This window comes from Denticeps clupeoides, chromosome 20 (genome assembly GCF_900700375.1).
Source record: "Denticeps clupeoides chromosome 20, fDenClu1.1, whole genome shotgun sequence".
In the NCBI taxonomy this organism is placed as follows: domain Eukaryota; kingdom Metazoa; phylum Chordata; class Actinopteri; order Clupeiformes; family Denticipitidae; genus Denticeps; species Denticeps clupeoides.
In genome coordinates, this window is record NC_041726.1 from 5623696 (window position 1) to 5651596 (window position 27901).

The 27901-nt window shown below is 45.7% G+C and overlaps 1 protein-coding gene across 5 annotated transcripts; it reads right to left on the reverse strand.

The window, feature by feature from the left end:
• Positions 1–27662, reverse strand: crybg2 (crystallin beta-gamma domain containing 2). 5 transcript variants are annotated; one of them, XM_028964069.1, is made up of 22 exons: positions 27427–27662; positions 21373–21442; positions 16848–19159; positions 11235–13041; positions 8469–8516; positions 7911–8029; positions 7283–7460; positions 6933–7072; positions 6655–6781; positions 6308–6343; positions 5684–5823; positions 5466–5592; positions 5228–5382; positions 4220–4346; positions 3874–3906; positions 3619–3731; positions 2993–3122; positions 2640–2779; positions 1795–1918; positions 1555–1713; positions 1174–1333; positions 1–968 (listed from the first exon to the last, which is right to left on the reverse strand). In XM_028964069.1, exons 1-22 carry the CDS (start codon positions 27597–27599, stop codon positions 880–882), a joined length of 6507 nt encoding a protein of 2168 aa, XP_028819902.1. In that variant the 5' UTR covers positions 27600–27662; the 3' UTR covers positions 1–879. The 5 variants fall into 5 exon arrangements, with proteins under 5 accessions (XP_028819902.1, XP_028819901.1, XP_028819903.1 ...); XM_028964068.1 differs by having other exon boundaries at positions 21373–21445; XM_028964070.1 differs by lacking the exon at positions 16848–19159 and having other exon boundaries at positions 21373–21445; positions 27427–27565.
• Between the last annotated feature and the right edge of the window lie 239 nt (positions 27663–27901).

Genomic DNA, 27901 nt, shown 5'->3' on the forward strand with positions numbered 1-27901 from the left:
TTGTACTTAAAAATTTAATACATTTCTCAGGTAAAAGCTGCTCTAATATTTTGTCAGTAGATACTTAGGAATGTGAATAAAAGGAAGAATATAGAAAAAAAAAATTTAGGTCCAAGGATGCCTCACCGAAAACTATACTTTAATTTACTTGCAACAACAGTTGTTGAATAGTTTTATATATATCAACATTTTATATATATATCTCAAAACGTAAAATTGTATAATTCTCTGGCCGTAACGTCTCGTATTATACATGTTAGTATGTACATGGAAATAATGATGAGAGGAAGCTGAAAATTAAAAGTAATACAGTGTGTGTGCTTGGTGTTAAAAGTGTGTAGTCATTTCCATACTAAACGCTCACACTGTGGGTCACATGCACACAACACGTACATGAGATACGGAAAAAAGTATAAGCCACAGAATTTCCATCCAGCCATCATCAGTCGCAGTAGCGCCGAAAAACATAAAGACCAAATACTTATATGTTAATGTTCACATTTTGCTGTAAATAATATGCCACTCAGTTGCGTGCCTTAAAAAAACATGACTGACCAAGGCTTCCCTGTAATTCTTTCCATGGATTCATTCATTCATTCTTTAGTCTAGTCCTCTATTGTCCAGCCCTGTCCAGCCACAACGACAACAGAGGTGGAATTCGCAGTAAACAGAACTCAAGAACTGTCCAGGAGCCCCACCCTGCTCCCCAAGGTGCCTCGCGATGAAGCCGTTTCCGGGGCCACGAGCCCAGTTATGACCGAGGTGAAGGTGAGGGAGAAGTTCAAGGCCATCTCGGCAGCACGTCTGATGGTCTGAGAACGTGCGTGGGTTTGCAGGAACCAGGTGGAAACCAGGTGGGTGGCGGCGTGGAGGGCGGGGCTACAGAAGTTCCAGCTCCCACTGCTGGCAGGGCCTGTCCTCAGTCTCCTGATGGATGATCACGTGGTCCCGGTCATAAGATTTACCTCCTGAGACCAGCAAAGAACAACAGTTCAAATTATGCCGCCGTCAGCTGCTATAGTGCAAGTTCTGAATCTGAACATTTTAATCAATTATTAAAATGTTTCGTTTTTTTCCATTTTCCATGAAAGCACATTTTTCCATATTAAAGGTTGGAAAAAACAGCATATTGTTTACTTTATTATTGTAGTTTTTTTAGCCTCGCACTCGTACCCTTTATGTCCAGAACCATTCCAGGGTAGGTGACGCTGACGACGCGCCCACTCAGCTCCGCTGTCCAGGTCTGCGTGGGCAGCCGGGTCTCTGACCACAGCACCACCTTGGCACCCGACTCGACGTTTCCCATGACCTGAAGGCTCATGGTGGGGCCCAGCTGCATTAATACACAGACGCATGAATATACTTTCACAACGCGTAAGATTCTTTAAACACAAACTAGATTTATAGTCCACGTTAAGTATAATTACATTGTTTATTAGCCTGAATTAGAGAACAATAAACAAAAAAAATGGTTTAAACAGAGTTCTGTAGCACTGCAGCGCCTCCTGTTAATTTATTCAGCGTTAATCATGTGAGAAATGTCCCTGGCCATACCTTATTCTTGATGAGGCCGTCCTCGTAGTACCAGACGTCGCTCATGCCCTCGACTCCCTCAGTCACCACCACGCGTCCCGACTTCATCTCCTCCACTCCCCCCTGGATGGACAGGTAGTGGTTCCGCTCTTTGTTCTTTATCCGGAAGAAATGTTTTTTCTGCGGGAGACGCGGGCGTTAAAAGAAAAAAACGATACGGGGGAGGTGAAACAAAAAAGAAAAAAATTGAGAACCACGCACCGGCCGGATGGGATACAAGGAGCCGATGGTGCTGAGCTCACTGAACTTGTGCCAGTTGGTGATTTCGATGGGTTCCAGCAGAAACTGGCGCCCCCTGTAGTTACTGTGTTCACACACCACCCAGCTGTGGAAGAGAGCAACAGGGAACAGTGTGCATGAGCATTATAATCTAATGATAATAATAATAATGATAATAATAATATAACAATAAGAGCGCTGATAATCTGTCTGTTTGCTCGGTTTGCTAGAGCAAGTGGTCATGAGATCGAAAATTAAGACCAACAAAAGGGGTAGTTCAAGAAGAAGCAACATATCCAACTCCATCAAACCAACATGGAGCATCTACGGGGCTCCTAGTCTTTTTTCAGCTGTGCAGACACTGCACACGAAAAAGAAAAACACATTTTTACAAAATAACTTCCATGACTTTTCAATCACTCTAAGGCAAATTTTCATAAATATTTGTTCTCTGAAACTTCTGTGGAAATGTGAAAAAAAAATTCACAAAAATTCAAATTTACCAGAAAATCTTTAAATGTCCATTACTATTTTTTTTGCTTCTATATCATCAACAACACTTCCTGTGGACCAGGAAGTAATGTCAGTGTTTTTCCAGAAAAAAATGAATCAACCCACTGTCTCTAAATAAATACATGTGTGCTCATTTTTACACATAAGAGGACAAATCCGACCGCCAGATCCGACCGTCTGAGCTGCTGCTCTCTGAACATGACTTCATATGTTTATTTCATGTGCCTGGAAAATTCTCTTTTCAAATTCCATGACTTTTCCAGGTTTTTTTAATGACCGTAGGAACCCTGAAACACACATGCAGACATCCGTACCAGCCACTGTTGACCCGGACTGAGAGGATGTGGTTGTTGAAGCCTTCATCCAGCATGTTGAGGACTTCCGACTCCAGCGTGATCTCCCGACCCTCAAAACACTCCAGGCCAAAAAGCGAGATGGAGGGAACCGCAAACAGCTAACAGAGTACAAGAAAAACGAAGCACAAATTTGGCTACTTTGCATTAGCAAATAAATTTGAACAGATTTAATAAAGTGATCAGTGTTAATATTTGTGAGTTAACACATTGTTATGCTATGCATATATTATCACATATCTCTTTACCGACTGTTGCCACTGTGATGTATATAATTGATAATAAGTGATATATAAAAAGGACTATCGTCTTACCACAGGCACGGTTTTGACGGATCGTATGGTGCAATTGAGGGGGCAGCCCATGCTGGTGAGGTTGGGGTAGTCTCCCTCTGACAGGGAGTGCATGTCTCCGGAGAATTCGCGGCCCTCATACAACACCCAGCTGAAAACAAACCCGGCTTCATGAACCTACTGTGAGCTATTTCATGTTGTTGACCACCACCCAATACCCCATTCACCGATCACCGTGGTACAGGCAAAAGCCAGGTATCATCTGGACAATGGGGGATTGCGAATGACCCTCGAGTAATAGTAGCGGTAGTGGGTTGCCATGTCATGAGTAAATGTCACGAGCCGGACTTTTTTTCATGTTAAGCGTATGGGTTCATCATTTCCTGATTGTGTGGACCTGTAATGTTAAATATAAATGTCTCGCTTTTGTGTCCTGTCCCCGCCGGGTGTCTTTTTTGGTGTCTTGCTTACCGATTGCGTTTATTGTGAGTAAATCCCTGTTTTTGTTTGCACCCATTTGTTCATGCCCTGCACCGAGTCTTGACAGTAAATACATGACAGTGTAATAAATAAATATAATACCGGCTTTGGTTTACTAAATATGATGCGACAGTATGCGTTCATTCTGACGGGCGACAGTAGCTCACCTTCCTCCTAACACTCTGCAGGAATTGGCTTTAAAGTTTTCTGAGAAGGAGCCTTCGTTGTGCCCACACACCCGACAACTTCCCTGGAAGTCGGGCTCAGAGTACAGAAGGATCTGAAAAAAGGAGACGGCAGAAAGAGAGGGCAGTGGTGCAGACAAGACATAACAGAATCTTATCATGGCGACAATAGTGGCAACATATGCATAACTATTATGAATATTTTAGCCCAGTTTAGTGTAGTTTAGCAAATCTTACCTCGTTCCTATAGATTGAAATGGCAGTTGAAGCCTGCAACACACAAGGTCAAGGGAATTGGAACAGTTTCATCTTTTTACGTCTTGGACATGAACTTTGTCTTATAATTAAATCTATTCTAGAGTTATTAACACGTTTTATTGGCCAGTATGTTGAAACACAAGTCTTTTATACAAAACATATTTGGGGCATGTTGTGTAACAGTGCATGGTGACTCAGAAGATCCACTAATAAAAGGCATATTATACTGGGAGTGACAGTTCTTATCGTCACGCTGCACTGAAAGGGGTTTCTGTCTGTCTGCACGCCGCCGTCCTTTTGTCCTCTTCCTGGGCCTGTCACTCACCCGCAGGATGGGCTGAATGGAACAGATGCGGTTGTCCACCGAGCCCCAGTCGGCACAGTTGTTGTAGAAGCCCTTCTCCAGGATGTACTGGTCTCCAGAGAAGTCCACATGGGAGTAGGCCACCCACCTACACAACAGGGGAGGGGCTAAAGGTCATTAAGTGTCAATGCAAATTAATGATCACATGCAAATACATGTTCAAACTTCCTACAGGCCTGGCGCCCACTTCAAGGCAGCACTATGGAAATGAACCTGGGTCTTCTAAATTCATAGGCGAGTGTCTTTCCTACTAGGCTACTACGTGGGCAGTGGTGGCCTAGCGGTTAAGGAAGCGGCCCCGTAATTGGTTCGAATCCCGAGCCGCCAAGGTGGTACTGAGCACCGTCCCCACACACTTCTCCCCGGGCGCCTGTCATGGCTGCCCACTGCTCACTAAAAGGTGATGGGTTAAATGCAGAGGACACGTGTGCCCACGAACTACCATTGTGTCCCTGAGCAAGACACTTAACCCTAAGTTGCTCCAGGGAGACTGTCCCTGTAAATACTGATTGTAAGTCGCTCTGGATAAGGGCGTCTGGTAAATGCTGTAAATGTAAATGTAATGTAAATGCTGCAGTGTCTCACAATGACAATCACTTCACTTTTTTTTACCGCCCGTAGTAGCCAAGAACCAAGTGAGATTTTGTCAAAGTTACAGGACCAAGCAAAACCAAAAAAACTGCTTTAAACTTGTGTATTGATTTCTCAAAATTCTCAAATTTCAGGGACAGTAACAAGCCCCTTTTTGGCACCAACAGCTTCTGTGTGTTCACTGTTGAGTCATTTGTTTTTTTTTTTAAGGTGTTTCCAGTAGAAATAGTTGATCGTTGATCATTTTGATTTGTTTTTTGTTTATTATGCTTCTCACTCCTCCATATGAACGTGTATGTTTGACATGATATTAATATTCTTAACAGGACCGCTCTGGCACCAGCAGATGGCGACCCTGAGTTGAAAAAAAAGACTTACGCTCCACTTAGCACATGAATGGAACGCGTTAGAGTGCGGAACCCAAACGGTTCAACATCAGGAATGGCCTCCGTGACCTCGAAGGTGTTTGATTCGACCCCCTCCACCTCCTCGTCGGGAACCTCGTGCAAGATCACCATCGGGTCAGAAAAGTCCTGAACATAAACAGCCAACATTTTACACACGTTCTCGATCCTTAGATAAAAAGTCTGACGACGAGACAGTCAGGGCCACTCACCGCTCGAATGAACCTGACAGAGCGCAGCTCGGAGTTGCAGCCCCCCCACACTCGCCAGTCATGGTACTCCCCTTCCTCCAGCAGGTACTGGTGCCCACGGAAGCCCTCCTTCTCATAGCCCACCCAGCTATGCGTAGAAAGCAGCAACAATAAAAAACATTTCCAGAGCACTATTTTCGTATAAATTTACGATAACTACAGAGAACGCTGAGGCTCACCAGCCCCCCAGAATCTTGACTGAGCCAACGCTGTACATGAAGACACTCTGCTGCCGGTCCATCCGAGTCATGAAGTCTCGCATGGTGGTGTAGATCTCACGAGACTTCCCAGTGAAGTAGGCTTTTTCATAGATCACCAGCTGAAAAAAAAATCGGGTAAAATATGTTCTTATTAGTCCAATAGCAGTGAAAAGGATTCAACGCACCTACTCACAGCTCTTTTTTTATTGTTTTAATTAGCTGACCATGTCTACATAAAAATACTTGTTCTGCATGTTTTATTTTGCTGTGATTACTTTATGGGATTCTTCTGGCAATTTAGATTTTTTTTTCGGATTTCAGATGTTTTCCTTGTCATCTGAACATTATTTCTTGCCACAGTTCTTTCTTTGCAACCGACAAACAGCCATCACTCCCACCTAAAAAAAAGTCCTGCATGTTTACTGAAGCAGACTGAAAAATTACTTTTTGTCCGAATTACTGTTTTTTTAATAATGTGTCATAAACAGGCTGAAGGAGAAAACTCTGAACACTCTGATGCACAAAACAGACTTTCGAATGGCAGAGCAAAAGGCGGAAAGTGTGAACTGCTTTCAGCAAAGCATGAGTGTATTTATTTATTACCTTTGGCTCATTAGGTTTCTCCACTCTAGGTTCTCCCTACAGCACAACACAGGAATAAGAAGAATATTTAGAGATAGTTACAGGATTCACATTTACATCATTTACCAGACACCCTTATCCAGAGCGCCTTACAGTCAGTAGTTACAGGGACAGTCCCCCCCTGGAGACACTCAGGGTTAAGTGACTTGCTCAGGGACACAATGGAAGTAAGTGGGGTTTGAACCCGTGACTGGGCGACTTTACCCACTGGTCTACGTAACAGTGCGTACTTAACAATACAGTGATATTCGAAAACATTTCTAATCATTTATAGCGCTTGAGGGAGGAAAGAGGGAGGCAGCACTCACTATTTTGAGGGGATGCACAGAGCCTACGTAAGGATCGGTGACCCCCCAGGACGCAGGCGTGGGGAAGCCTCCGACCTCCAGAACACACGGGTCCCCTAAGAAGAAAGGCTGCGCGTACACCAGCCAGCTGATGGGGGGGGGGAGCAGAGAATTACTGGGCTGAGCAGCCACACCACCGTACTTATTATAAGTACAGCAAAAACGCCCCCCAAAATACATATTAACATTATGCTTCTACAAAAGGTCATTTAAAGACAAACGGCAGTTGAGACACTCACAGTCCCGCATTGACGATGAGGGAGCTCGCTTTAATGGGGAACCCAAAGATCCGGGCGTCCTCTGAAGTGTCCCTGAAAACGACCTTTTTCCCCTCCGCGTTCTCCTCGGAAAACAGACAGATCTCCGGAACGCTGTAGTCCTGGCATGGAGTTTAATGTTAGTCATGTAGAGGGAATTATTACAGTGGCACTTTTCCCTTTCAGACACTAGAGGGTGCAGTGAACCTTCTTTATAATCCTGTGCCCGTCTGTTTCAATACTCCATTTGTGATGAAGTAGCCAGCACGATTAATTTAACTCGGTTCTGAGGTTTGTGTTCTTCCCTCAATTTGTAATTATGTGGGTCTTACCCTGACCGCTCTGCGCACCGACCCAATCACAATCTTCTTAGGCCTCGGATCGTCCTCCGTTTCACCGTCCTGGTGCTCAGTGTCCTCTGGTAGGCCAAATGGGTCTGTGAGCTCGGTGTCCCCTTCATCAAGAGGGATCTTTTTCCCTTTAAAATTGGGCTTCTCATACAAAACCCACCTGGTGTAGCAAGAAGAAGATGAAATGAACAAATATGTGAAAAGCTACCTAAAGGCCGTATGCCAAAAAAAAAAAAAAACATCTAATCAAATTGTGCTGAGATGATCGATCTAAATAGGTTTTAATGAAGCCAGATTATTCTAAAGTGAAGTGATTGTCATTGTGATACACAGGACAGCACAGCACATGGTGACACAACTAAATGCGTCCTCTGCATTTAACATTCACACGTGGTGAGCAGTGGGCAGCCATGACAGGCGCCCGGGGAGCAGTGTGTGGGGACGGTGCTTTGTTCAGTGGCACCTTGGCGGCTCGGGATTCGAACCGGTAACCTACTGATTACGGGGCGGCTTCCTTAACCGCTAGGCCGACACTGCCCCTGGTATTTGTTAGATAGAAAAAACTTTGTTAGCGTAGTAAATGACTATGACTATGGAATGTCGTTCTTACCCCCCGCGGATCACTCTAATGGAGATGGTCTCTGGGAAGTCCCACGGCGTTGCATCTATAACGTCGGTGCGCACGTCGATCCTCTGGCCTCTCATGCCCGGCCGGTCAAAGATGAGCATCTGAGGGCAGAGTGCAGGTTTTTACCCTCTCAGCACTGAGAAACAGGAACAGCTTCTCCGTTATCAATGAGCGCTTTGTTCTGTACACAGCCCGGTCGGCTGGAATCTTCTGGTCTTTTGTGGCCTGATCCTGGTGAAGATGTTGTTTTCGGCATTTCGGAAAGTGGGTCAGGTAAACACCAGAACATCCAGGCTGCAGCACGCTCCGGGTTTTATCCTGTATTGATCTTATCTAACATTCCAATATTCATTTTGGCAACGGTGGCAACTGCTGGAATTTGGCATTAATTACAGCGAGCGAAATGCCTCCTGGGCTTTCATAAATTAATCTAAACACGACGTGATAAGACATCACAGGGACAGAAGTGCAAATGCTCTAATGGCCGTGTGCTCTGCATTACATGGTTACCGGTAATCATTTAACGTGGAGGCCACTCACCTTTCCAGGCCTCGGGTTGAGCTTGCCATGTTCCTTCTCTTTCGTGAGCTACGTGCAGAAGAAGAAAGACAATCGGTATAATACATCAATACACACGCTGCACAGATTATATTTATTGTACTGTATCTTGTAATATTTATTGTACACTGACGTTTAAAACGCATGGGATCTCAACGCGATAAAGAAGCTACAAGACAGGATTGTTGAAGCCATTTAAAATCTGTGGTTTTCCTTGGAATGATTTCTTATGGAAGGTGAGGTTTCCTGAGAATCGCTACAGGCCTCCTGATGGGATAATTGAGCTAAATTATGAATTTTCACATGCCATTAGAAGACTATGGTTAACAGGCCTATAGCAAGTTAAATATTGATTTTCATGACAGTGGGATGATTGATGGGATGATTATTGTAATGCCGTAACAGCAGGAATACAGGAATACTGTGACTACAGGTGCCCACGGACGTCTGGATCCATCAGGGTTTCTGCCGGCTGACGGCATTGTACAATTCTCTTAAAAACCGAGGCTCTTTTACGTTGTGCAAATGCAAATGTACAACGAGCGTCATGTACCAAATCAGTACTTATATGCGAATAGTTGTTTCAGGGAGTAAAAAGGCTGGAGAAATGAACCATGGAGACTTCTGGACGCCCACACGGCGTCTCATCAGTGGCCGATTCCTGTGTTGCCTGTTAACTTATTAACAACTGCAGGCTCACCAGCACCGACACAGCTGAGAGCGACCACAGACTGACCAGGAATATAAAACGTACTTAAAATCCCAGCGCCACATCTTTCCAAATGGCTAATGGTTAAGTCGTATTTTTCAGCATCTACGTACACAGACACAGCGCTTATCAGCGCTGGGCCCTTCAAAATCAAAATCCGAGAACCAGGAGAACCAGAAAGTCCCAGGTTCAAACCCCGCTTACTACCATTGTGTCCCTGAGCAAGACACTTGACCCTGAGTGTCTCCAGAGGGACCGTCCCTGTCGCTACGGACGAGGGCGTCTGATAAATGCCGTAAACGCGGTCTGCTGTAGGCCTGGCTGTGCAGAATTGGCTCTTGCATCAGGTAGGTGGCAATATTTGCAATGAACCGGTGTTTGGTGCGTTTGGAAGCCGCATTAATCTTCGCCAGCTTCTATCGCAACAAGTTTGTCCTTGTGAGCCCACACACGCTCGTTTTCGGTTTATCGTTTTCTGCCCCAGTGTTCCCTGCCTGATGAGTGAGGAGTGCAGCGGACGCATGAACCTGCTGGTCAACTACTGTCAAGTTTTAATGTGACACCGATCCATTCGTAACAGTAATTAGGCGCCAGAATTTTGAGACTGGTCCCCCGGGGGTCCATTTCAGGCACAACTTGCGCACAGACACGCAGCCAGTGTTTAGGGGGCAGGGGCGGGATCTTCGTTTCCTAACCGGCCTGTACTTTCCTGAGCCTCGTGGCCATTTCATTTGAACAGCGACGCGAGAGAACAAATACAAAAGAACGGGTGTGTCTGAGCAGAACTGACAGACAGATAGATGAGACTGGGAAAGAGACCAAGATGCCTGGGTAAGGAGGACAAAAGTTCTCCAAAAAAAAAAAAAAAAAACCACTCCTGGCTCTCCATCTCCTCGAAATATTCTTGCTTTTATAAACGAGTGAATTTTTATAGTGCCTTTAGTGCGTTTCTTTTTTTCCCGTTGCCTTAGAAGCGAGAAAAACACCGGGGGCCCTCGTGAAACTCTAGCCGTGCCGCGTCCATGGCCCTTTTGTTCGCGCATTGTGCTCTTGCTCTGCGTCACCTCACGAGGTAAGGAGCAGGACGTGGCCGGGAGGGAGAGAGAGGAGGAGAGGAGAAAATCTCTTGCTCCACACGACAACACGCAGTCGGTAATGATTGGTTCTTTTGGCCGCCCAGTTGACCGCAGGTTGCGGTCAGCGCCGGAGCCACTCTTCACAGCCTGCAGCGCGGCTCAGTGACGCCGAAACGTGAGCTGCGGTCAGGCTGAAGCAGACACACACACACACACACACGGCACAGGCCGACAAAACACAACTGGAACGCTGAACATGCAACTGAGGGTGAGGCTTTTGCAGGAACACAAATCGCTAAATGCAAATTCTGCGTGCGCTGCTGGAACACGCAACGCAAACACAGGGTTCCTGAAGCGCCGCCAGGGTCCCGCTTCAGAGCAGCCGCCCACATTGGCCTGATCGTCGCATGCATGCTCGACTAACGCGCCGTTGCCGTAGGAACACAAAGGCGTACCTTTGTATCCATGCTACCGATAACTAGCCCTCCAGGATGTGGTTTATGGTTGCCAGTCTTGAAGCTCGTCTTTCCGTTAAAAAAACGCTCATTGAAAAGTTCTTCCTCGCTCCTTATCGCTAAACTATTTAAAAGCAGTGGCTTTAAAGAGAATGAGCTGAAAGAGAATACTGTATATTTGGTAAAAAGATTTTAAAAAAGTGCTTGTTGTCCTCTGGTGAAAGGAAAAACAAAGTGTGGTGGACAGCTCACTGCAATCTCTTCGAGGTTCTCAATGAAACCAGGACGTGAATATTGCATGAGGGTGGATGTCAAGCACACAGGTATGAATCTCTACTGTAACCTGCGCTCGTACGCTTCGCGTCGTCCTGTCCCTTCTCTTAGCCAAAATGTCGGTCCCCTTGGAAACAAACGGAAGGTCCCAGAAATAGAACCAGGTTGTAAATCTAATTTCAGTTCAAGCTCCACCGCTAAACAGGAGTACATGCACGTTCGTAATTCTACTCACATACGCATCGGGGAAGGCTCTGTATTTGGGCACGATGTTCATCTCAGGCTCGTGGCTGGCATGGAACCCCCAACCATTGCCGATGTCGTTGAACAGAGGCTTCCCAACGGACCCCATCGAGCCAACAGATCCGAGCGATCCCTCAGAGCTAAGGCTCCGTTGGAGGCCCATGGAGAATTTGAGGCTGGAGTCCAAAGGCAAGGTGTGCTGGAACGGGTCCGGGGGGCTGGTGGGGGTGCGGGGCTGTTTGTGGGTGAAGCTGAGCTCGGAGAGTGGGCTGAGTTGGAGTGAAGGGGGTCTGCTGATGTGGGAGTTGGTGTCCACAATGCCACTGAGTGGGCTGGCTGGAGACGTCAAGAAAGACAGGCGTTCGTAGCGGGACACAGGGCCGGTGCCGTTGGTGGTGCTGAGTGGGTCGTGGTTGGAGTTGGTTCGGGTGTCCGACAGCAAAGTCATGCGGGATACATGCGAGGTATTCAGACCGTTCTCCAGAGGCTGAGGCTGCTGGGAGTTGTAGGTGGAGAAGAACAGGCTGTTTTCCAGACGAGAGGAACTCAGGATGCTGACACTGTTGACCTGAGTGGGTGAAGTGGGCTCCTCAGGTGATGCATCGCTGATACGAGATGACTTGAGCATAGCAATGCTGTCGTAGGGAGCCCGCAAGGGTGGGGTCAAGCCCCGGCCCTGATCTCCACCCTGTGGCTGATGTAGCTTCATTAGGGTCAAGGGTGAACGCATGTCGTGGTTACTCCTCGAAAAGCCAAGGTCTGGAGGTAAGGTGGGTTTGTCGATCGCGGCTGGAGTGGGCTGCTGCATCTGCTGATGATGGTCGGGTTCCTGCTTCTCAGTCTCCTCGGAAAAGGACTTGACGGGGCTGGAGGCAGGACCTGAACTGGTTATGGGACTGGAGGCAGGTTCTGTAGTGCTGGGACTTGGGGTGTCTTCTACGATGGGTGGAAGCAACGGGAAAATAGATGAATGGGAGAGGCGAGTGGTCCTTGTCCTCGAGGGCTTCTCAATGCTCTTTAAGGTGTCCACCAGAGTCTCCATGTCGCTGGGGGACGACGGGTCGAGGGGGTCCACAGGCCCAGTGACGGGGGAGGGAGGAGTCAGGTCCACAAGGGTGGCCTTAAACACCCCCGTGTAGAAGCCGTCCTGGTCGCGGTCCGTCAGCGACGAGGCCGGGGTGCCGGAATCCGAGAGCGTCCGTGAGTCGAGTCTTGAATATGTCCCCCCCTCCCTCTCCCATGCCGGTGCTGCCGGCTCAGCCCGGCTCCTCCCATCTGACTCACTCGGCTGAACTTCGCTCCCGTCGCCCGGCCAGCCGCTCGCGTTGCTGGGGTAACGCAGCGTCTCTCCGAGAGGGGAGGGTCCCGCCGCTTTACGCTCCTTTTCAGGCGGCGGAATGTGAGAGGTGTAGGTGGGAGGCGGAGCCTGTTGGCCGCTACGGAGGGAAGTGCGCGACGCTCTCGAGATCGAGGTCTCGCTCTCCCCGAGGGGGAATTCTTTCCCTTCAGAAGCCACGAACGTCCTCTCAGGCCGACTCGTCCCACGGTTATCTGACACCGGGCTCGGCTCCGTGAGAGTGCCCCTCGCAGCGTAATACGCCTCCCTAACTTCGCCGGTGCCGGCCAACGCCATCTTGTGGCACTTCTTAGAATCGTCCCCATTCTCCATCGGCGGTGAGGGTCTCATGGTGAACGTGGCGCTCGACACTTCGTAAGCTGACTCCATGGCGCGGTCTGAAGCAACGAGTTCCTCTAAATTGTCGGCAGGTGAAGACAAGTGTCCCTGAACATCGGCGCGTCTGAAAAAAGAGAGATGAAGAGAAAGAATCAGGTGTTCTGTCTGTACGGTGTAAGGTTTCCACGTGTCTAGGTGTTCTAGGACATGCATTGGACGGCGAAGATAACCGAAGGGCGCGGGGTGCAGTTTTCGGAGCGTGGCGTGCAGACACCGGCTTTACGTTACGTGGGCGGATGTTATAACAACGCCGATGCGGCCGTGAGGCCTGAACAATGAGGTGTTGAACGATCCGCCGGAGCGGCCCTAATCCAAAAAGACCTGTTGAGCAGAGACAGACATTTTTATTTCAATGCTCGCATTCTCTAGCAGTCACAGGAGCCTGAGCGAATCCGTACATCCAATAAGACGCTTCTGCCGTCAAAGTAATGGTTGCACTCTGCTGAGGCTAATATTCCAGATATTCCAGAGGAATGTCTGTGAAACTACTGAAGAGAAGGTTTTTTTTTCTTCTCTAGGCCGTAGTAACAGTAACTGCACCAGATGAATTATCAGTATGAGGGTTGTGTTAGCATATTAAAACTTCAAAACTCCAGAGTGTTGTATTTATGTCTGCATAAACATTTATTCATTTACCCATGCAAGTTGCAACATGCGCTGTGGTTCAGCAGTTAAACTGGTCCCCGCAACTAAAAATGTCATTATGAACCGAGCCTATGTGGTATTTGGTAATAAACAAGCAATCTAATTGGTGCAATGTTCGCCAGCAACATTAATTACTGAAGACAATGCATATATGTAAGTAATGTTGAAATATACAGAAAAAGAGGAAATTATTTGACAAATTACATCAGACATGAGTCCCATGCGAGTTCTTCTGCTATAGTCTTTGGAGAGATCCAAAGTTTCCCAGGATGCCAAAACCAAGTGTTTGTTTGCTTGCATGTGCACATGGGCGTGGGTGCCCATGTGAGTTTAACAGAGTTTACAGCACCCTGCCACACCTCTAGCAGGCCTATAATTTCATAATTTGCTCCAACAGATGTGCCTCGCTTGTGTTCCTTCCGGCCTTCGCTACGCATCAGCATCTGTCCATCAGTCTTTGCCAACAGGGAGGAGGACTTGTCAGGCCCTGACAGGACCACCCTGCAGGTCACACTTTCACAGCTCAGCAGGAAGCTGGCTGTTTCCACCAGATGGGCAATTTGTAGAATGTAAAATTTCAGCCTTTTTACCTTCTTTGCAGAACTGACCTGTTCAGTAAGACCTGTTACATAACACATGCACAGACACAGAAGGATTTCTGAAAGCACCCGGGGAGAGACAGACAGACTGCCAAGAAACAATGCCCACCAACTCAGCCTCCAGAATGTTCTTTCACTAAATGCTAACATAGCAGCACGTATTAGCAAAACACTTAACTCCAGGGGGACTGTCCCTGTCACAAATGCCGTAAATGTATTAAAGATGGTGAAAGAGAGCAGCCTCCCTATCAAAGGTAGCATTACGTAATTCACACAGGCTCAGTGATGGTCTATCACCATCTTGTGGAACTTTGGGGAAGTGCACCAAGAAAGTGCTTATACAGGCCAAGGTACAGTGGAGCTTCGCAAGCTGGGTAGATGTTTAAAGCACTGCACTGGTCATTTGTCATATATACTGTCATCGCCTTCAGGGCAATTACACCTATCAACACGGGGAGCATCTGAGGCACCTGCTTGCATACTCTGCATATTTTAAAGGCTTAAATAATTCTTTACATTACGAACACTACTGTTATGCAGAAGCCAAGTATCTGATGTTCACTTTGAAAATGATCAGCTAAGATTTGGAGCTTATATAATAATTTTCACAACAGTGCCAAGAGAGCTGCACAAAGTGAAAATCCATAATTTAATATTGAGGTCAAAATATCATATATTCAATTACAAGCTTTGTCAATGATTATTTATTGTTCTTTTTGTAAATTGTTTCTATTCAAACCCCTTTCTTCTTTTTCACATTTTTACAAAAGAATTTCCATGACTTTTCATGACTTATTTTTTACAAAAATCTCCAGCGTAGATCAGCCGTAATGTACATGACTTTTAAAAGGAGACACGTGGCTGCGGAGGTGCTGGAATATGGAAGCAACGCACAGCACCACGAGACGCAAAGATACTACAGACCTGCACTAGTTTTAAACATTGTAGTGTAAACGTAGAAGAAACGTGTTCATTATACATTCATGTATCAAGCAGATTTTAATGACTTTTCCATGACTTTATATGTTAATTTTCAAGGCTTTTCCAGGTTTTTAATGACCATAGGAATGCTGGAAATAAGGAAATTCCTAATATATATAGAGAGAGAGCATTTAGACTTAAAATAGACCAGTGTGGATGTAATTATACTTTTAAATCATATTATAAGACATAATTTACATCAAATGCAGATCCTGTCCAGGTTCAGGGGTGAAGGTCGAGAAAACTACCCCCCCCCCAACTATATTCACAACTATAAACATAACAGCTGCCTCTTAATGTCAGTATTTCAGCGTATTTTACAGAACAGCCAACTCCAAAGCGCTTATACTGGCAACCAGGTCATCAAGGAAAAAGGCACCTGAGTGAAGATGCATTTGTACAACGTTGGAGACACAAAAGCACATTAGTTTCGGCGTGCATACACAAAGGATTTTCAAAAAATCTCAACAAAAAGTCTTCAGTTTTAAGGAGGGTGAGAACATGAGCAGGTTTCCCAGTTTCAGTTACAATAATGTAAAAAAGACTGAAAAATACAACGGTTTGAATTTGAATGATTAAGACTGGCTGACTTTTTCGGATAATTTCTTGAAGAAAAAAAAAAAAACGAGGAGGAAATGGATTTAAAACCACAAAAATCCATATTTTCACCAGCCGCATTAGTGACAACACTTAAAAAGCTTATTTAATCCAGGATTTGAATTCAGTTCGAATTCGTGAAAAATCTGCTGCGTGTGCATATTCTCGTATGTACTCTTCATGCTTTTTTGCATTTTAAAATACTGCCATTGAGCAGATCAACCCAGCCACTCCACTGGGGATGCCGGTCCTGAGCCTGGGTGAGTGGGGAGGGTTGGGTCAGGAACAACCGTCAGCTGTAGCAAAACCCTACCGCGAGAAGCAGATTGGCATTGAGCAGATTACACTTTAATATGCTAACACAAAGCCAACAAATCAAATACTTTAAACCTGATGGACAACACCCAGCTATGAAGTATATATGCAAATATAAAACCATTGTATATGAATTTAATAAAAAACTCTCGTTGTTACTCACCACCACCACGTACACTGCAACTTTGACTCAGACATGACAGCTCAATGAACATCCAACTCACGGAAAACAGAAACACCCAGTGCACATGGGTGAGGCACGAAACATGCCACGCCTTCACTACCGATACACCACTGGCATGGCAGTATCTGCCGGGGACCGTGGCTGATGGGGCGAGCCAGTGCCTCCAGGTCCAAACTCCTGGTCATAAAGTAGTGGGAGCATCAGATAGTGGCTGGGGGGTGTTGCCAAGACGCTGGGGATAGGTTAGGGACAGCCAGAATGGTCGCACTGTGAGGTGCATTATGAGGTGCCAAAAAAGTGCCATCATGATTTTAACAAATATGCTAATGAAGTATCGATTCAAAACACATGAACCAAGTTCTTCACGATGCCTACGTTATAGTTTTCAACCTCGGTTTTAACCCAGGTTCAAATCCCACTTACTACCATTGTGTCCCTGAGGAAGACACTTAACCCTGAGTGTCTCCAGGGGGGGACTGTCCCTGTAACTACTGACTGTAAGTCGCTCTGTATAAGGGCGTCTGGTAAATGCTGTAAGTGTAAACTTACCGGTTTGGAGCTTTACTGGTTCCTGCTGCCAGGGTGAAGGTGTCCCCCGGATGGACCCTACTGCTCGTGGGTGGAAACCCTTCAGTGGTACCGGTCACGGGTTCGGCTCTGGCCAGCCAATCGCCCTGTGTGTCCACCTCATCGACGCACGTGTCCTCTTCACAGACAAATGAGGGACAGTGTCTCCTCGCGACGCTGAAGGCGTTTCTCTCTGTTGATATCTCGCGCGGGGAAAGGGGGAGGGGCCCCGTTGCCGGGGTCCGCTCCTCCGCCTCCTCCCGGGGGGGCGGGTCCCGTTCGCATTCCTCCAGCGCGCACGCCTGCCGGTCCGGTAATGCCGGTTCGGCGGCACGGTCCCCCCTTTCATCTCTAGGCGGCCTCAGCTGCCAGACGGCCTGCTGCACATCCACCGAACACGCGTCATGCCTCTCGTGTTTTATTGTGAAGTCACCGACCGCCACCTGTGTGACATTTACGAAGCCACCAACCGGCTCCTCCAAGGTTTCTGAGCCCCAGACTTTCTTATCCAACAATTTGCCTGGTCCTTCTTTTAAAGGACCGGTCATTATGCTCTCATGTCCCGTGCTCAACTGGACCTCGTTGGGATTTGTTCTTCTTTGTCCTTGATTTGTCTGGGTCTTCTCAGTACCTCTTATGTGGTCAATATTTGGTGTCTGGAGCAACAATCTTGAATCTTCATCCATGAGTCTTCCCCTACTCCCTGATGGCACGGTTGACAGCATGCAATCATCTTCTTGTCGATCGTGTTCTGGTTCGTGCGTTTCAGTATCCTGTGCCTCGGCATACGACGTGACGTTTTCCACGATTCTATTCTGAGCTCCAGCAGTCTCATCAGCATTTGTAGGCTGGACCGATGCAAAAGTCCTCTCTGCTTCAGCCTCCATGTTCCTGTTCACCTCAAGTGCTCCGATCTTCCTTGCATCTCGTTCTAGATGCCGTGGCTCCCATCCTTTTGTCCCTGGTACTTTGTCCTTCGCAAGACCGTCGACTTCCACGCGATCATCCATTTCTGTCTTCACCTCCCCTTCAGCACGGCAAGAACGGGCTGGTGCGCCCTCCATAGACAGATCGGGTTCAACCACGTGAGCGGCGTCATTAGCAGAGGTATCGAGTGAATCCGAGGGGTCAGTCTCGGAATCCAAGACAGGAATGTAGACGGAGCGATGGACCAAGCCTTTGTCATCAGGTTCAGGGAAATGGAGCATTGAGGCAAGGGAAGATGCCATGTCTTTGTCAGGAGAAGCGTCTATGGTGTTTGAGTCGGCACAATCTTTCCCCGTAGGGGCGGGTTCCATATTTTCAAATCTGGGAATTGAGGTGATACTGGTGGGAAGAGGTTCTTCTGGCACAGAGAGGACTGACTCAAGGCCACCGGGCCCCACATGTTGGAGTTTACAACTGGTCTGACCACCGTCCATACGGGTGCCAGTGCGTGTGGTGAACTTTTGTTGTGATGTGACTGCGCTAGGCTCTTTCTCGGGAATGGGGGCATCGGGGCTGGGAACCGGTATGTCATTAAAACGTACAGCGTTGTTGTCTTCGATGTAGGGGAAGGCATCGTCGATGAAGGGTAAATTGAAGTCAGTCACTGCTGAACCGTTGGCAGGGAGGGTGCTGGGAATGGTGTGAGTTCTGCCATGGTTAGACGGGAAGGTGGTGTTGGGCACGAGGACAGAGGGCTCAGATTTCCCCACTGCAGCACTGAGGTCTGATGCAGGGTTTTTAGCATTGGTAGACATGCTGGTTGTGCTGTGTTGTAAGGGTGAAACCTTAGAGAAAACACTCATGTGACCATTAGAGGGGGTGAAAGTATTCGAGCTCTTCATATTGGACTCCTCGTTAGAACTTAACGTGGGATTAGCAGTAGAATACATGATGTCCGAAGAGCCAGACACTTCAAGAACGTTGTGGTCTGGAACGCCGTCTCCATATTTCCTATTAGCGACATTAATGGAGGGAGAAGAAGGAGAGGTGGGCAGGGTGGTTTCGAAGGTAGAAGCCAGAGGGGTGGTATTTGGCTGAGGTGGAATGATTTCCATCATAGAATCCATGAGAGATGTCTCCTCAGTTCGAATGGAGACGTCTTCCGGATCAGACAAGGCCAGTTTAATAGGCTCTTCAAAGCAATCCTCCTCTGCTTCTACCTTGGTGAAGAACTCAGATCCAGACCTCTGCAGGTCCATGACACTCTGTGTCATGTCTACTCTCCTCTTTTTCTTTTTCCAGCTAAATGAAAATGTACCAAACCACTTTGGCTTCTGAAGATTGCTCTCCGATCTGCTGAGATCCTTCTGCTCAATGGAGAGAAAACAAAGTGGGAAAAAAACATGTATAAATGTACATTTTGCTTTAATATGTACAAAAATAAGTAAAAAAAGTTTACGCCTAGTTTCTCTGCAATTAAAAAATCTTAACTAGTACACAGGGGAATACTTTTGCATATCATACCTGAACCTCATTACAAGAGAACATAGTACGAAAGGCGCGAGAAACGCCTGGGTGAGGCTCATAAAAAATTCAGCGAGAGGACTCTTCAAAAGGCAGTAATGACAGGGCAAATACCAGATAAGAACATGTCACACACAGGCAGCCACACATGCAGATAAACTGTAACCCACTCACAAAACTCGTTATGCAGTATGCAAATGTATACCTGTTTGTAATTATGGATGTAAAAAAAAGTGAAACAAATAAACAGAAATGCACAGCAGAACATTCTGTCTGCGTGAAGGTTTCCCAGAATCAATACCAATCTCAAAATCTGTGTACAGGAGACTGCAATCACATTCACGAGTGACTTGTCATTGGAACTGTCACTGGCCTCGGGGACACCTCACCACTCCCCACTTTCCTTAGCTGAACAATCTGAACATCATGTTCAGTGCTTGTCATTTCTCACATGATGGCTGCGTGGTCAAAGCACCTTTTCCAAAGGAGAAAAACACGCTCATGGAATTGCTGAAACAAGAACGTAGAGCTCATTCGCAACATCTGCCGCGAAACAGATCTGTACGCAATTTTGGGGGAAAAAAACTATCAGATCTACAGCGCAAAAGAACACGAGCGCATCCTGCTTCTGGGAATTTTATTGCTCGGTGGATGCTGCCCAGCAATTAGAAGTGGTTAGTATATCCGAACAGCAACTACATGGAGCAAATTCACAGTGGAGCTGAAACAGAAGATGAACGTTTTTTTAAATCTGTTAAAGAAAATAGCTGGTACTTTTCATAATGATTTTATGAGAAATGGAAACATTAAAAGTTCTACATTTCATGCTAGTGCTTAATTATTCTTGCACGACAAGCAGATCTTTTAGAGGTATGCACAAAGTGTGCAGAGCCCCACTGGTTCATCAAAACGCCACAGCACAATTCAATGCTCTAGCGCCATCTAGCATCCAAACAAGGGGAAGCAGGCACTTATTACTACCACATTTATTGTTGTATGAAATATTTTATATTATATTATATAAGTTTGTTTATGTAAATTGATCTAGATGTAAGTAGTGACACTTCTCTTGAAATGGCAAGAAATCAAATGTAAGCGTTTGGTTGCTAAAATGTACATTTTAAAAAGGCTGGGCGATATGGCCTATAAATAACATTGCAGTATTTTTAAGCGATATCATGTCTAAATCAATGTATAAATGCAAAATTTGGCCTTTTATTGCATAAAATTACACCAGTGAAAATGAATTTATCCAAACTTTAACAAACTTGGATTTAACAAACATTGGATGTATTCTCAGGCCGTCTTTGCAATATCCTAACCAGTGGCAAATAACAGAACCAGTGCTCTGATATGGCGCAGGCTTCCCTTTCCTCTGCTGTTATTCCAGTACAAAGTGCGCATGCGCAGGAGAGTTTTCTGGTTGGGTGGGCTTTGACGGGGCAGAGAAGCGAACCTCGAAAAGCAATGTATATGCTGTCTGTTTAACAATAATGCCAGGATTTATACTCGATGGTCGTGATATAGTCAGTTACTACACCAGCCAATTGAGTATTTTCGACAGTTCACCAAACCCCTAACTAGAAGTACAATTGAATGAACGCTTACACGTGGCTTTCATCAAAACCACCACAGATTCATCGCTGATTCGCAGATTCACTGCGATTTCTGGAAATAACTGAAGCAATGTGCCACTACAGACTATCAAATACGGAAATACCATTTTTAAAAAAAGCAGTGTATCATTTACTTGCATATAAACTTGCATATAAAAATAAATCATTTCTTGCATGTGTAACAGATAATACACACATTAGTATTAAATCACTGCGTCAGAATGGCATTAGCCTGACTAGATTTTCTGCTTCGTGAAGCATCAACCATTAAAATTTCAGAACTTCCCCTGGGGGCCAACGCAACTAGTGTTTGTCCCTACATGCATTGGGGCCTGTGTAAGAATGCAAGCCCCAATATTAGAGAGGAATGCAAGGATAGTTACACATTAGTGCCGCCTTTTAGAGTGCATGCAGAATTTGGATTCACTGCAACAACTCACCTTTGACCTGGGGGCCGTGCCATATAGAGACATGGCGTGGTGATCTGCAGCATCTCCATTTCTCCCTTCACTTCTGGAAAGGAGAGAAGCACATTAATCATGTGGACATGGGTGAACTGTGAATTGTGCACCTTGCTAAATTTCCCACCTTTAATGTGACTGATAACCAAAAAAAACAATTTAAAACCAGTAAAATCTGATATGGGAGAAAATATATCAATATATAAATAAGCAGGTTGCATAAGTGTGCACACCCTTAAGCTAATGTCAATCAAAGTCATGAAATTCCTTCTAGGACAGCTAACCTTATTTTGGGTTCACAAGAGGAAGACTTATATTTTTAAAGGTCCCATGACATGAAAATATGATTTTTTTGAGACGCTATGCCTGCCCAGAGAATTTCACACCACTCCTGTAAAACATTATCTCCATCGACCGTCATGGCTTGGTTTAAAAACGTGATTTGATGTAAAAATGAGCACAAATGTATTTTTTTACTTGAAGAACCAGTGGGTGCATTTTATTTTTTCTGGAAAAACGCTGTCCTGTCTGCACCAAACATTGTTGTTGGTGGATGGTGTTCATGACATCTTTTCCACGAATGCCCTCTCACTTCTATAGGCCGCTCTCCTCCTCATTAGCATTTAAAGCTACAGACGCCGAAATGGCGCGTCCTGGGAAATCTCATTGTTGGACTGGATCCAAGTGGCTGTAATTCTGGAAAGAGACGTCAGATACAGAATTAGGGGACCAACAAGACCGATAATAAAAAAAAATAACAATGTGCACACACTCCTACGTTTATAAAAAAATTATTCATGACATTTTAACAGGGTGGTGTGCACACAGGGTGAGATTCCGAATTCGAACATCTGCATAGCACAAGACCGCAGGAAGGTGGTGGCAGAAACCTTTTCTTGTGCACCTGAACCAGTTCTCTGAAAATCTTCAGGTCCTACGGACTGTTAGTTCACCCCCGGCACCGCCGGCGCGTGTCATCGCTATGCGGATGGAAGTGCCACGCTAACTGGCACCAACACGAATAGAAGCACAAAGGGCCTCGCACTTTTTCGGAAGGTGAAGATCTGCACGGGGCCGTCTGAATTGCTGTAGGCAAACAAGGCAACGCACCTGAAATTCCGAGATGTGACAGAGTGCACCTGAGAATTATGCAAGCGTCACCTTCAGCTTGGCGTGGGGGAAGGGACTTGGCTGACACGCTCATGTTCCCGGATTTCCAACTTGATGTAAGACGCAGGTCCGCAAATACAGCCGTGGACCATCAGGATCCATGGAGTTCATGCAGCTGCGCGACATGTCATCTGTCTTCGTAGTGGTGGTGCCAATCGACGTTCAACCATAACTCAACTCATGAATAATGACGTGAAGACCGAGGTCAATTGGCTGAAACGAGGAACTCTGAGGAGATCAGTCTTTCGGGAGAGCTGCTGCTTCTCCAAATCAAACAAGCGGGGTCGGCTGAGGTGCTTTAGGGCACTAATTAAGGATGACCCCAGGTCACCAGTCACCAGCTCCAGGCCACTTGACCCTCTAGCACTCTGTTCAGAAATGCTCCTCTCAAGAAATGGAACACCCCACACCCACACAATGCCTTAGGATTGCACAAAATTTTCTAATGCACGTTGGATCCGGACGCTGACGTGGAAAAGCACCAAGTCAAAGCTGAATCAAATTCAAATTTTATTAGTGCATACATAGTCATACACGGTATGATATGCAGTGAAATGCTTTTTGCGACTGCTACAGACCACAGTATTGCAAATGATGCAAGTATACAATGAACCAATATGCAAGTATTGCAAACATAACCAAATGTTACAGCTTTACGTCTTTAACATAAAATATGTGTAACTGGTAAGGTGAAGGTGTGCAAATGAGTGAAAGACAATGTTTAAAGAAAAAAGCCGTAAAAAAAGAGCAGTAAAGTAAAAAGCGCAAAGATTTTGTGCAAAGTGATTTGTGCAAAGAGTCCAGATAGATTGAAGTGCTGGAGTTCTGTTGTTGTTGAGAGCTCGGACAGCCTGCGGGAAGAAGCTCCTCCTCATTCTCTATGGACTTCAGGGAGCGAAAGCGCTTCCCTGATCGCAACAGAGTTGCATGGTCCATTGTTGGGGTGGCTGAGGTCCTTCACTATCTTCCTGGCCCTGATAAAGCACCGTTTAGTTCGGCTGATCGAACCACCCTCTGTAGGGCTCGCCTGTCCTGAAGGCATCAAAACTATGAATGAACACATGTGGAGTTATGTACTTAACAAAAAGTGGAGACCTGACCTCCACAGTCACCGGACCTGAACCCAATCCACATGGTTTGGGGTGAGCTGGACCAACAAGTGCTAAACACCTCTGGGAACTCCTTCAAGACTGTTGGAGAAGCATTTCAGGTGACGACCTCTTGAAGCTCATCGAGAGAATGCCAAGAGTGTGCAAAGCAATAATCAGAGCAAAGAAACTAGAATATAAATCATGTTTTCACTTATTTCACCTTTTTTGTTAAGTACGTATGAGGACAAAATGGAGTTTTGTGGTGCTGCTGTGTGTCTGTGTTTTATTTCTTCCAGTTTTACCCATTATTTGAATACATTTTACCACAGATATATTAAATGCAGTGCTTGGGGAGCTTTCACTGATGTCTATCTCCGATAGTTCATGCTGACAATCCATCACATTTACAAGGGGGGGGGGGGGGGGGGGGGGGGGTCATCTGTCACACCTAATATTTTAGCATTCCCGTAATGTGAATACAAACCTGCTGTAATATTTTTAATTACATTATGTCAATGTTAAAATAATAGGTATGACAGGTTTCTTCAACTTTTTATGCTTAGTCGGTGTTTTTCAGTGAAGAAAGGCAACATACTTATTGATTTTATAGCTTAATCCAGCGTGAATTTATTAAAGGTGAAATGATTAATGTTTGTATTTGATATGTTTTTTTTTAAAAGGCCATATTCATTTATTACTTAATTTATTATATGAATGTGCGGTATGAATTATTATGAACGCGCAATGTATGTGAGAATATAATTGATTTATTGTCTGCCGAGTAAATGGTTCGGCCCAGGACTATAAAGGCAGGCCCAAGTTTTTAAGATGAGAGATGAGAGATGATTTTTTTTTTTAAATATAATTTAAGAAACGTAGCCTGCCTCAGAATGGCGTTCATTATTGTGTTGTCTTCCCTGCCACCATCACCGCTTCATGCCACGTTACAGGGGGTTTAGATGGTCCAGAATGAGGGAGTAGGGGGACCAGTGTCCCTCTACAAGGTTTCACTACTGAGGGTCAGAATGGTAGGAATGTGTTAATGACAATATAAAGTAAGAAAATTTGAGATTTAGACTTATATAAGTGTTGTTCCATATACAGTACAGGCCAAAAGTTTGGACACCTTCTCATTCAATGTGTTTTCATTATTTTCATGACCATTTACGTTGGTAGATTCTCACTGAAGGCATCAAAACTATGAATGAACACATGTGGAGTTATGTAAACTTTTGGCCTGTACTGTATATATTATATCTGTAATATAAAAGATCAGCAAGGAATCTAAATTGGGATCTAAAGGGTAAAACCAAACTACGAGGATTTCTAAGAACCTGATAGGGCAGATTCACGGGCACACATGCTAGAGCCTCTTGTGAATGGCAGCAGTGTACACCCAAACGCACAGTGAAAGAAGCTCTACAGACGTCGAAAGCATGCGGCGTAGCCGGTCCGTCGGCCCGTATTTCCACTTAGACAAACCGCGGGGTTCACAAGGACAAGCGGCGAATTGGGGAAAAGAAACCTTCGGCGTATCTTCATACACTACCATTCAAAAGATCGCATTAAAAAGGGCGCATTAAAAATAAATGAAACGGGTAAACTCACCAGCCCAGACATTGTTGGTGTTGGGACAGTGGCGGCCTGGCGGCAAAGGAAGCGGCCCCGTAATCGGAGGGTTGCCGGTTCAAATGCCGCACCGCCAAGGGGCCACTGAGGTCCCCTTGATCAAGGTACCGCCCCCCTCACACAGCTCCCCGGGCGCCTGTCATGGCTCCCCACTGGTAACCAAGGGCGATGGTTAAAAGCAGAGGACACATCTCATTGCAGTAACTTCACTTTCACATGTAGTAAATGACGGAATATCTGCATACATGTAAAGAGGAGTAAAAGAGGAACTTTATCACCAACAATTAGTCTTGGGTTCCAGTGGAATGCTGTATGCAGTAGTTAAATAAGCAATTAAAAGGAGCCATGTTCACAGTGGTGCAGTATCGAAGGCGTCAGCAGGGTTCGACCACGTCATTTTTTCAAATTATTTCTTTTCTTTTTTTTTTAACGGACAATCATTTCCAAATGGCGCTGCACTTTTGAACGGTCCTCGTCGCAACCGTGTTGATTTGACGCTCCCGACAGTTTGCTTTTTGCAGTGTTCTGTTTATCCAGGTGACACACACAGTCACAGATGTTGACACAAGGTGTCCTGATCCGCCGGCCCAAAATAAATACAGATGCTTAGTGCCGGGTTTTTGTCAAAGGCCAACGTCACGTGACCTTGTCAGGACATCGGCAGAACGGGTTCGCCTCAAATGTGACGAATTTCACAATGCGGACTGGAAAGACAATGAACAGTAGGGCTGAGCAATCAAACAGCACAAAAATAACACGGAACCCCCCCCAAAACACGAATATTTATTAGCAACAGCAACTGGGCGTGTTTTCATCAGGCTTCACAAACAGGCATCTTCCTAAAACAGTGTTCTGCACCAAAATCATGTCTAAAATCGTTTTATGACACAAAACATGGCAAAATAGGCATCAAAATAAGGATCAGCGTTCTATCGTTTTCTCCTATGTGGCTCCAAAATGCTAAGAAATGAGGTGTACTGAATCGGAGCCGAGCAGAATTACTGTTTGGGTCCAGATGGCAAAATACAGTACAGGCGGAAAGTTTGGACGCACCTTCTCGTTCAACGTGTTTTCTTTATTTTCATGACCATTTACGTTGGTAGATTCTCACTGAAGGCATCAAAACTCTGAATGAACACATGTGGAGTTATGGACTTAACAGAAAAAGGTGAAATAAGTGAAAACATGTTTTATATTCTAGTTTCTTTGCTCTGATTACTGCTTTGCACACTCACACTCATTCTCTCGATGAGCTTCAAGAGGTCGTCACCTGAAATGCTTCTCCAACAGTCTTGAAGGAGTTCCCAGAGGTGTTTAGCACTTGTTGGGGTCCAGCTCACCCCAAACCATCTGGATTGGGTTCAGGTCCGGTGACTGTGGAGGTCAGGTCTCCACTTTTTGTTAAGTACATAACTCCACATGTGTTCATTCAAAGTTTTGATGCCTTCAGTGAGAATCTACCAACGTAAATGGTCGTGGAAATAAAGAACACACATCGAATGAGAAGGTGCGTCCAAACTTTTGGCCTGTACTGTATATGTTTTTAAAAAAATAAGAGTTTTGTGACTCATGGTCTTTGAAACAATATAAACTGGTACGGCGATTCCCAGGGCATGGAGTCATGTCGGGCATGAAAGTGCCGCATCACATCTACATCACCGGCGTCCAGCGCTCTGTGCCACACCCTCCGGCCCGATGCATCATCACCGCGGGCACCAGGATCCCAGAATGCTGGGCTTCGTTCAGACAAACGGCCGTCACCAAAAGTTTAGGGTCGTTCAGAAAGGTATCTGAAGCCATTGCTTGGTGAATGTGTGAGAGCTGACATTCCTGGCGTAGTAAACGGCTCCGGTGGCCGCAGTGATGGAACATCTGGTGGAAACTGGCCAAATTCACACTGCATGTGACGGCATCATTATTACAAAGATTCAGAGTCAGTGACTGTTTATGAAGGTTTTTTTTTGGGGGGGGAGAAGGAACATTTGTAAACTTTTGAGCGGTAACGTATATCAGAACAGGTTTTCTGTGGAGAAAAAGACGTATGGAACCTAATCTGAATTAAAAAACTCAACGTTACCCCACAGGCTGCTTGTTTTGTGCGTGTGAAAATGTAAAGTATAAAATGAGGACAGTGTTTGGATACCTGTGAGTTTCTGGGCAGCCCTCCTCTTCCTCCACCTTCTTCTTCTTCTTCCTCTTCAGCATCTCGAGGAGCGGGAAAGTTCTCCCCGCGTCGTCGTCGCGGCCCGCCGCCTCCTTCACGCTCGCCTCGCTCCTCGACAGGCTCCTCTTGGTAAAAATGCCCGCCTTGGCCATGCTGGGAGCGCCGGTTCTGCCCCCACCGACCACGGCGCTGCCCGGCGGAGGAGAGCGGCGAGGTCGGAGAGCCGCCCCGCCTCATCACCTGGAGGCAGGGAGAAGAGGATCACGGGACGGAGGCGGGGAAAAAAAAATAAATTAAAAAAATTAAAAAATTTTATATATATATATATATATATTTTTTTTTTTCTAATTTTCGAGCATGTTTTATTATAGTATAAACACTGGTTGAATGTAACATGACAATGAAAATTGAAAATGACACGTTATTAACATTATAATTAATTGCAAAATGAAAA

Excerpts from the sequence above, each read along its gene's own strand:
- crybg2 (XM_028964068.1), bottom strand. The coding sequence starts at position 27,599 with ATGGCCAAGGCGGGCATTTTTACCAAGAGGAGCCTGTCGAGGAGCGAG. Across the intron at positions 21,446-27,426 it reads GGCTGCCCAGAAACTCACAG|AAGTGAAGGGAGAAATGGAG; the intron begins GTATCCAAACAC and ends TCTCCTTTCCAG. Across the intron at positions 7,461-7,910 it reads ATTAGAGTGATCCGCGGGGG|GTGGGTTTTGTATGAGAAGC; the intron begins GTAAGAACGACA and ends TTGCTACACCAG.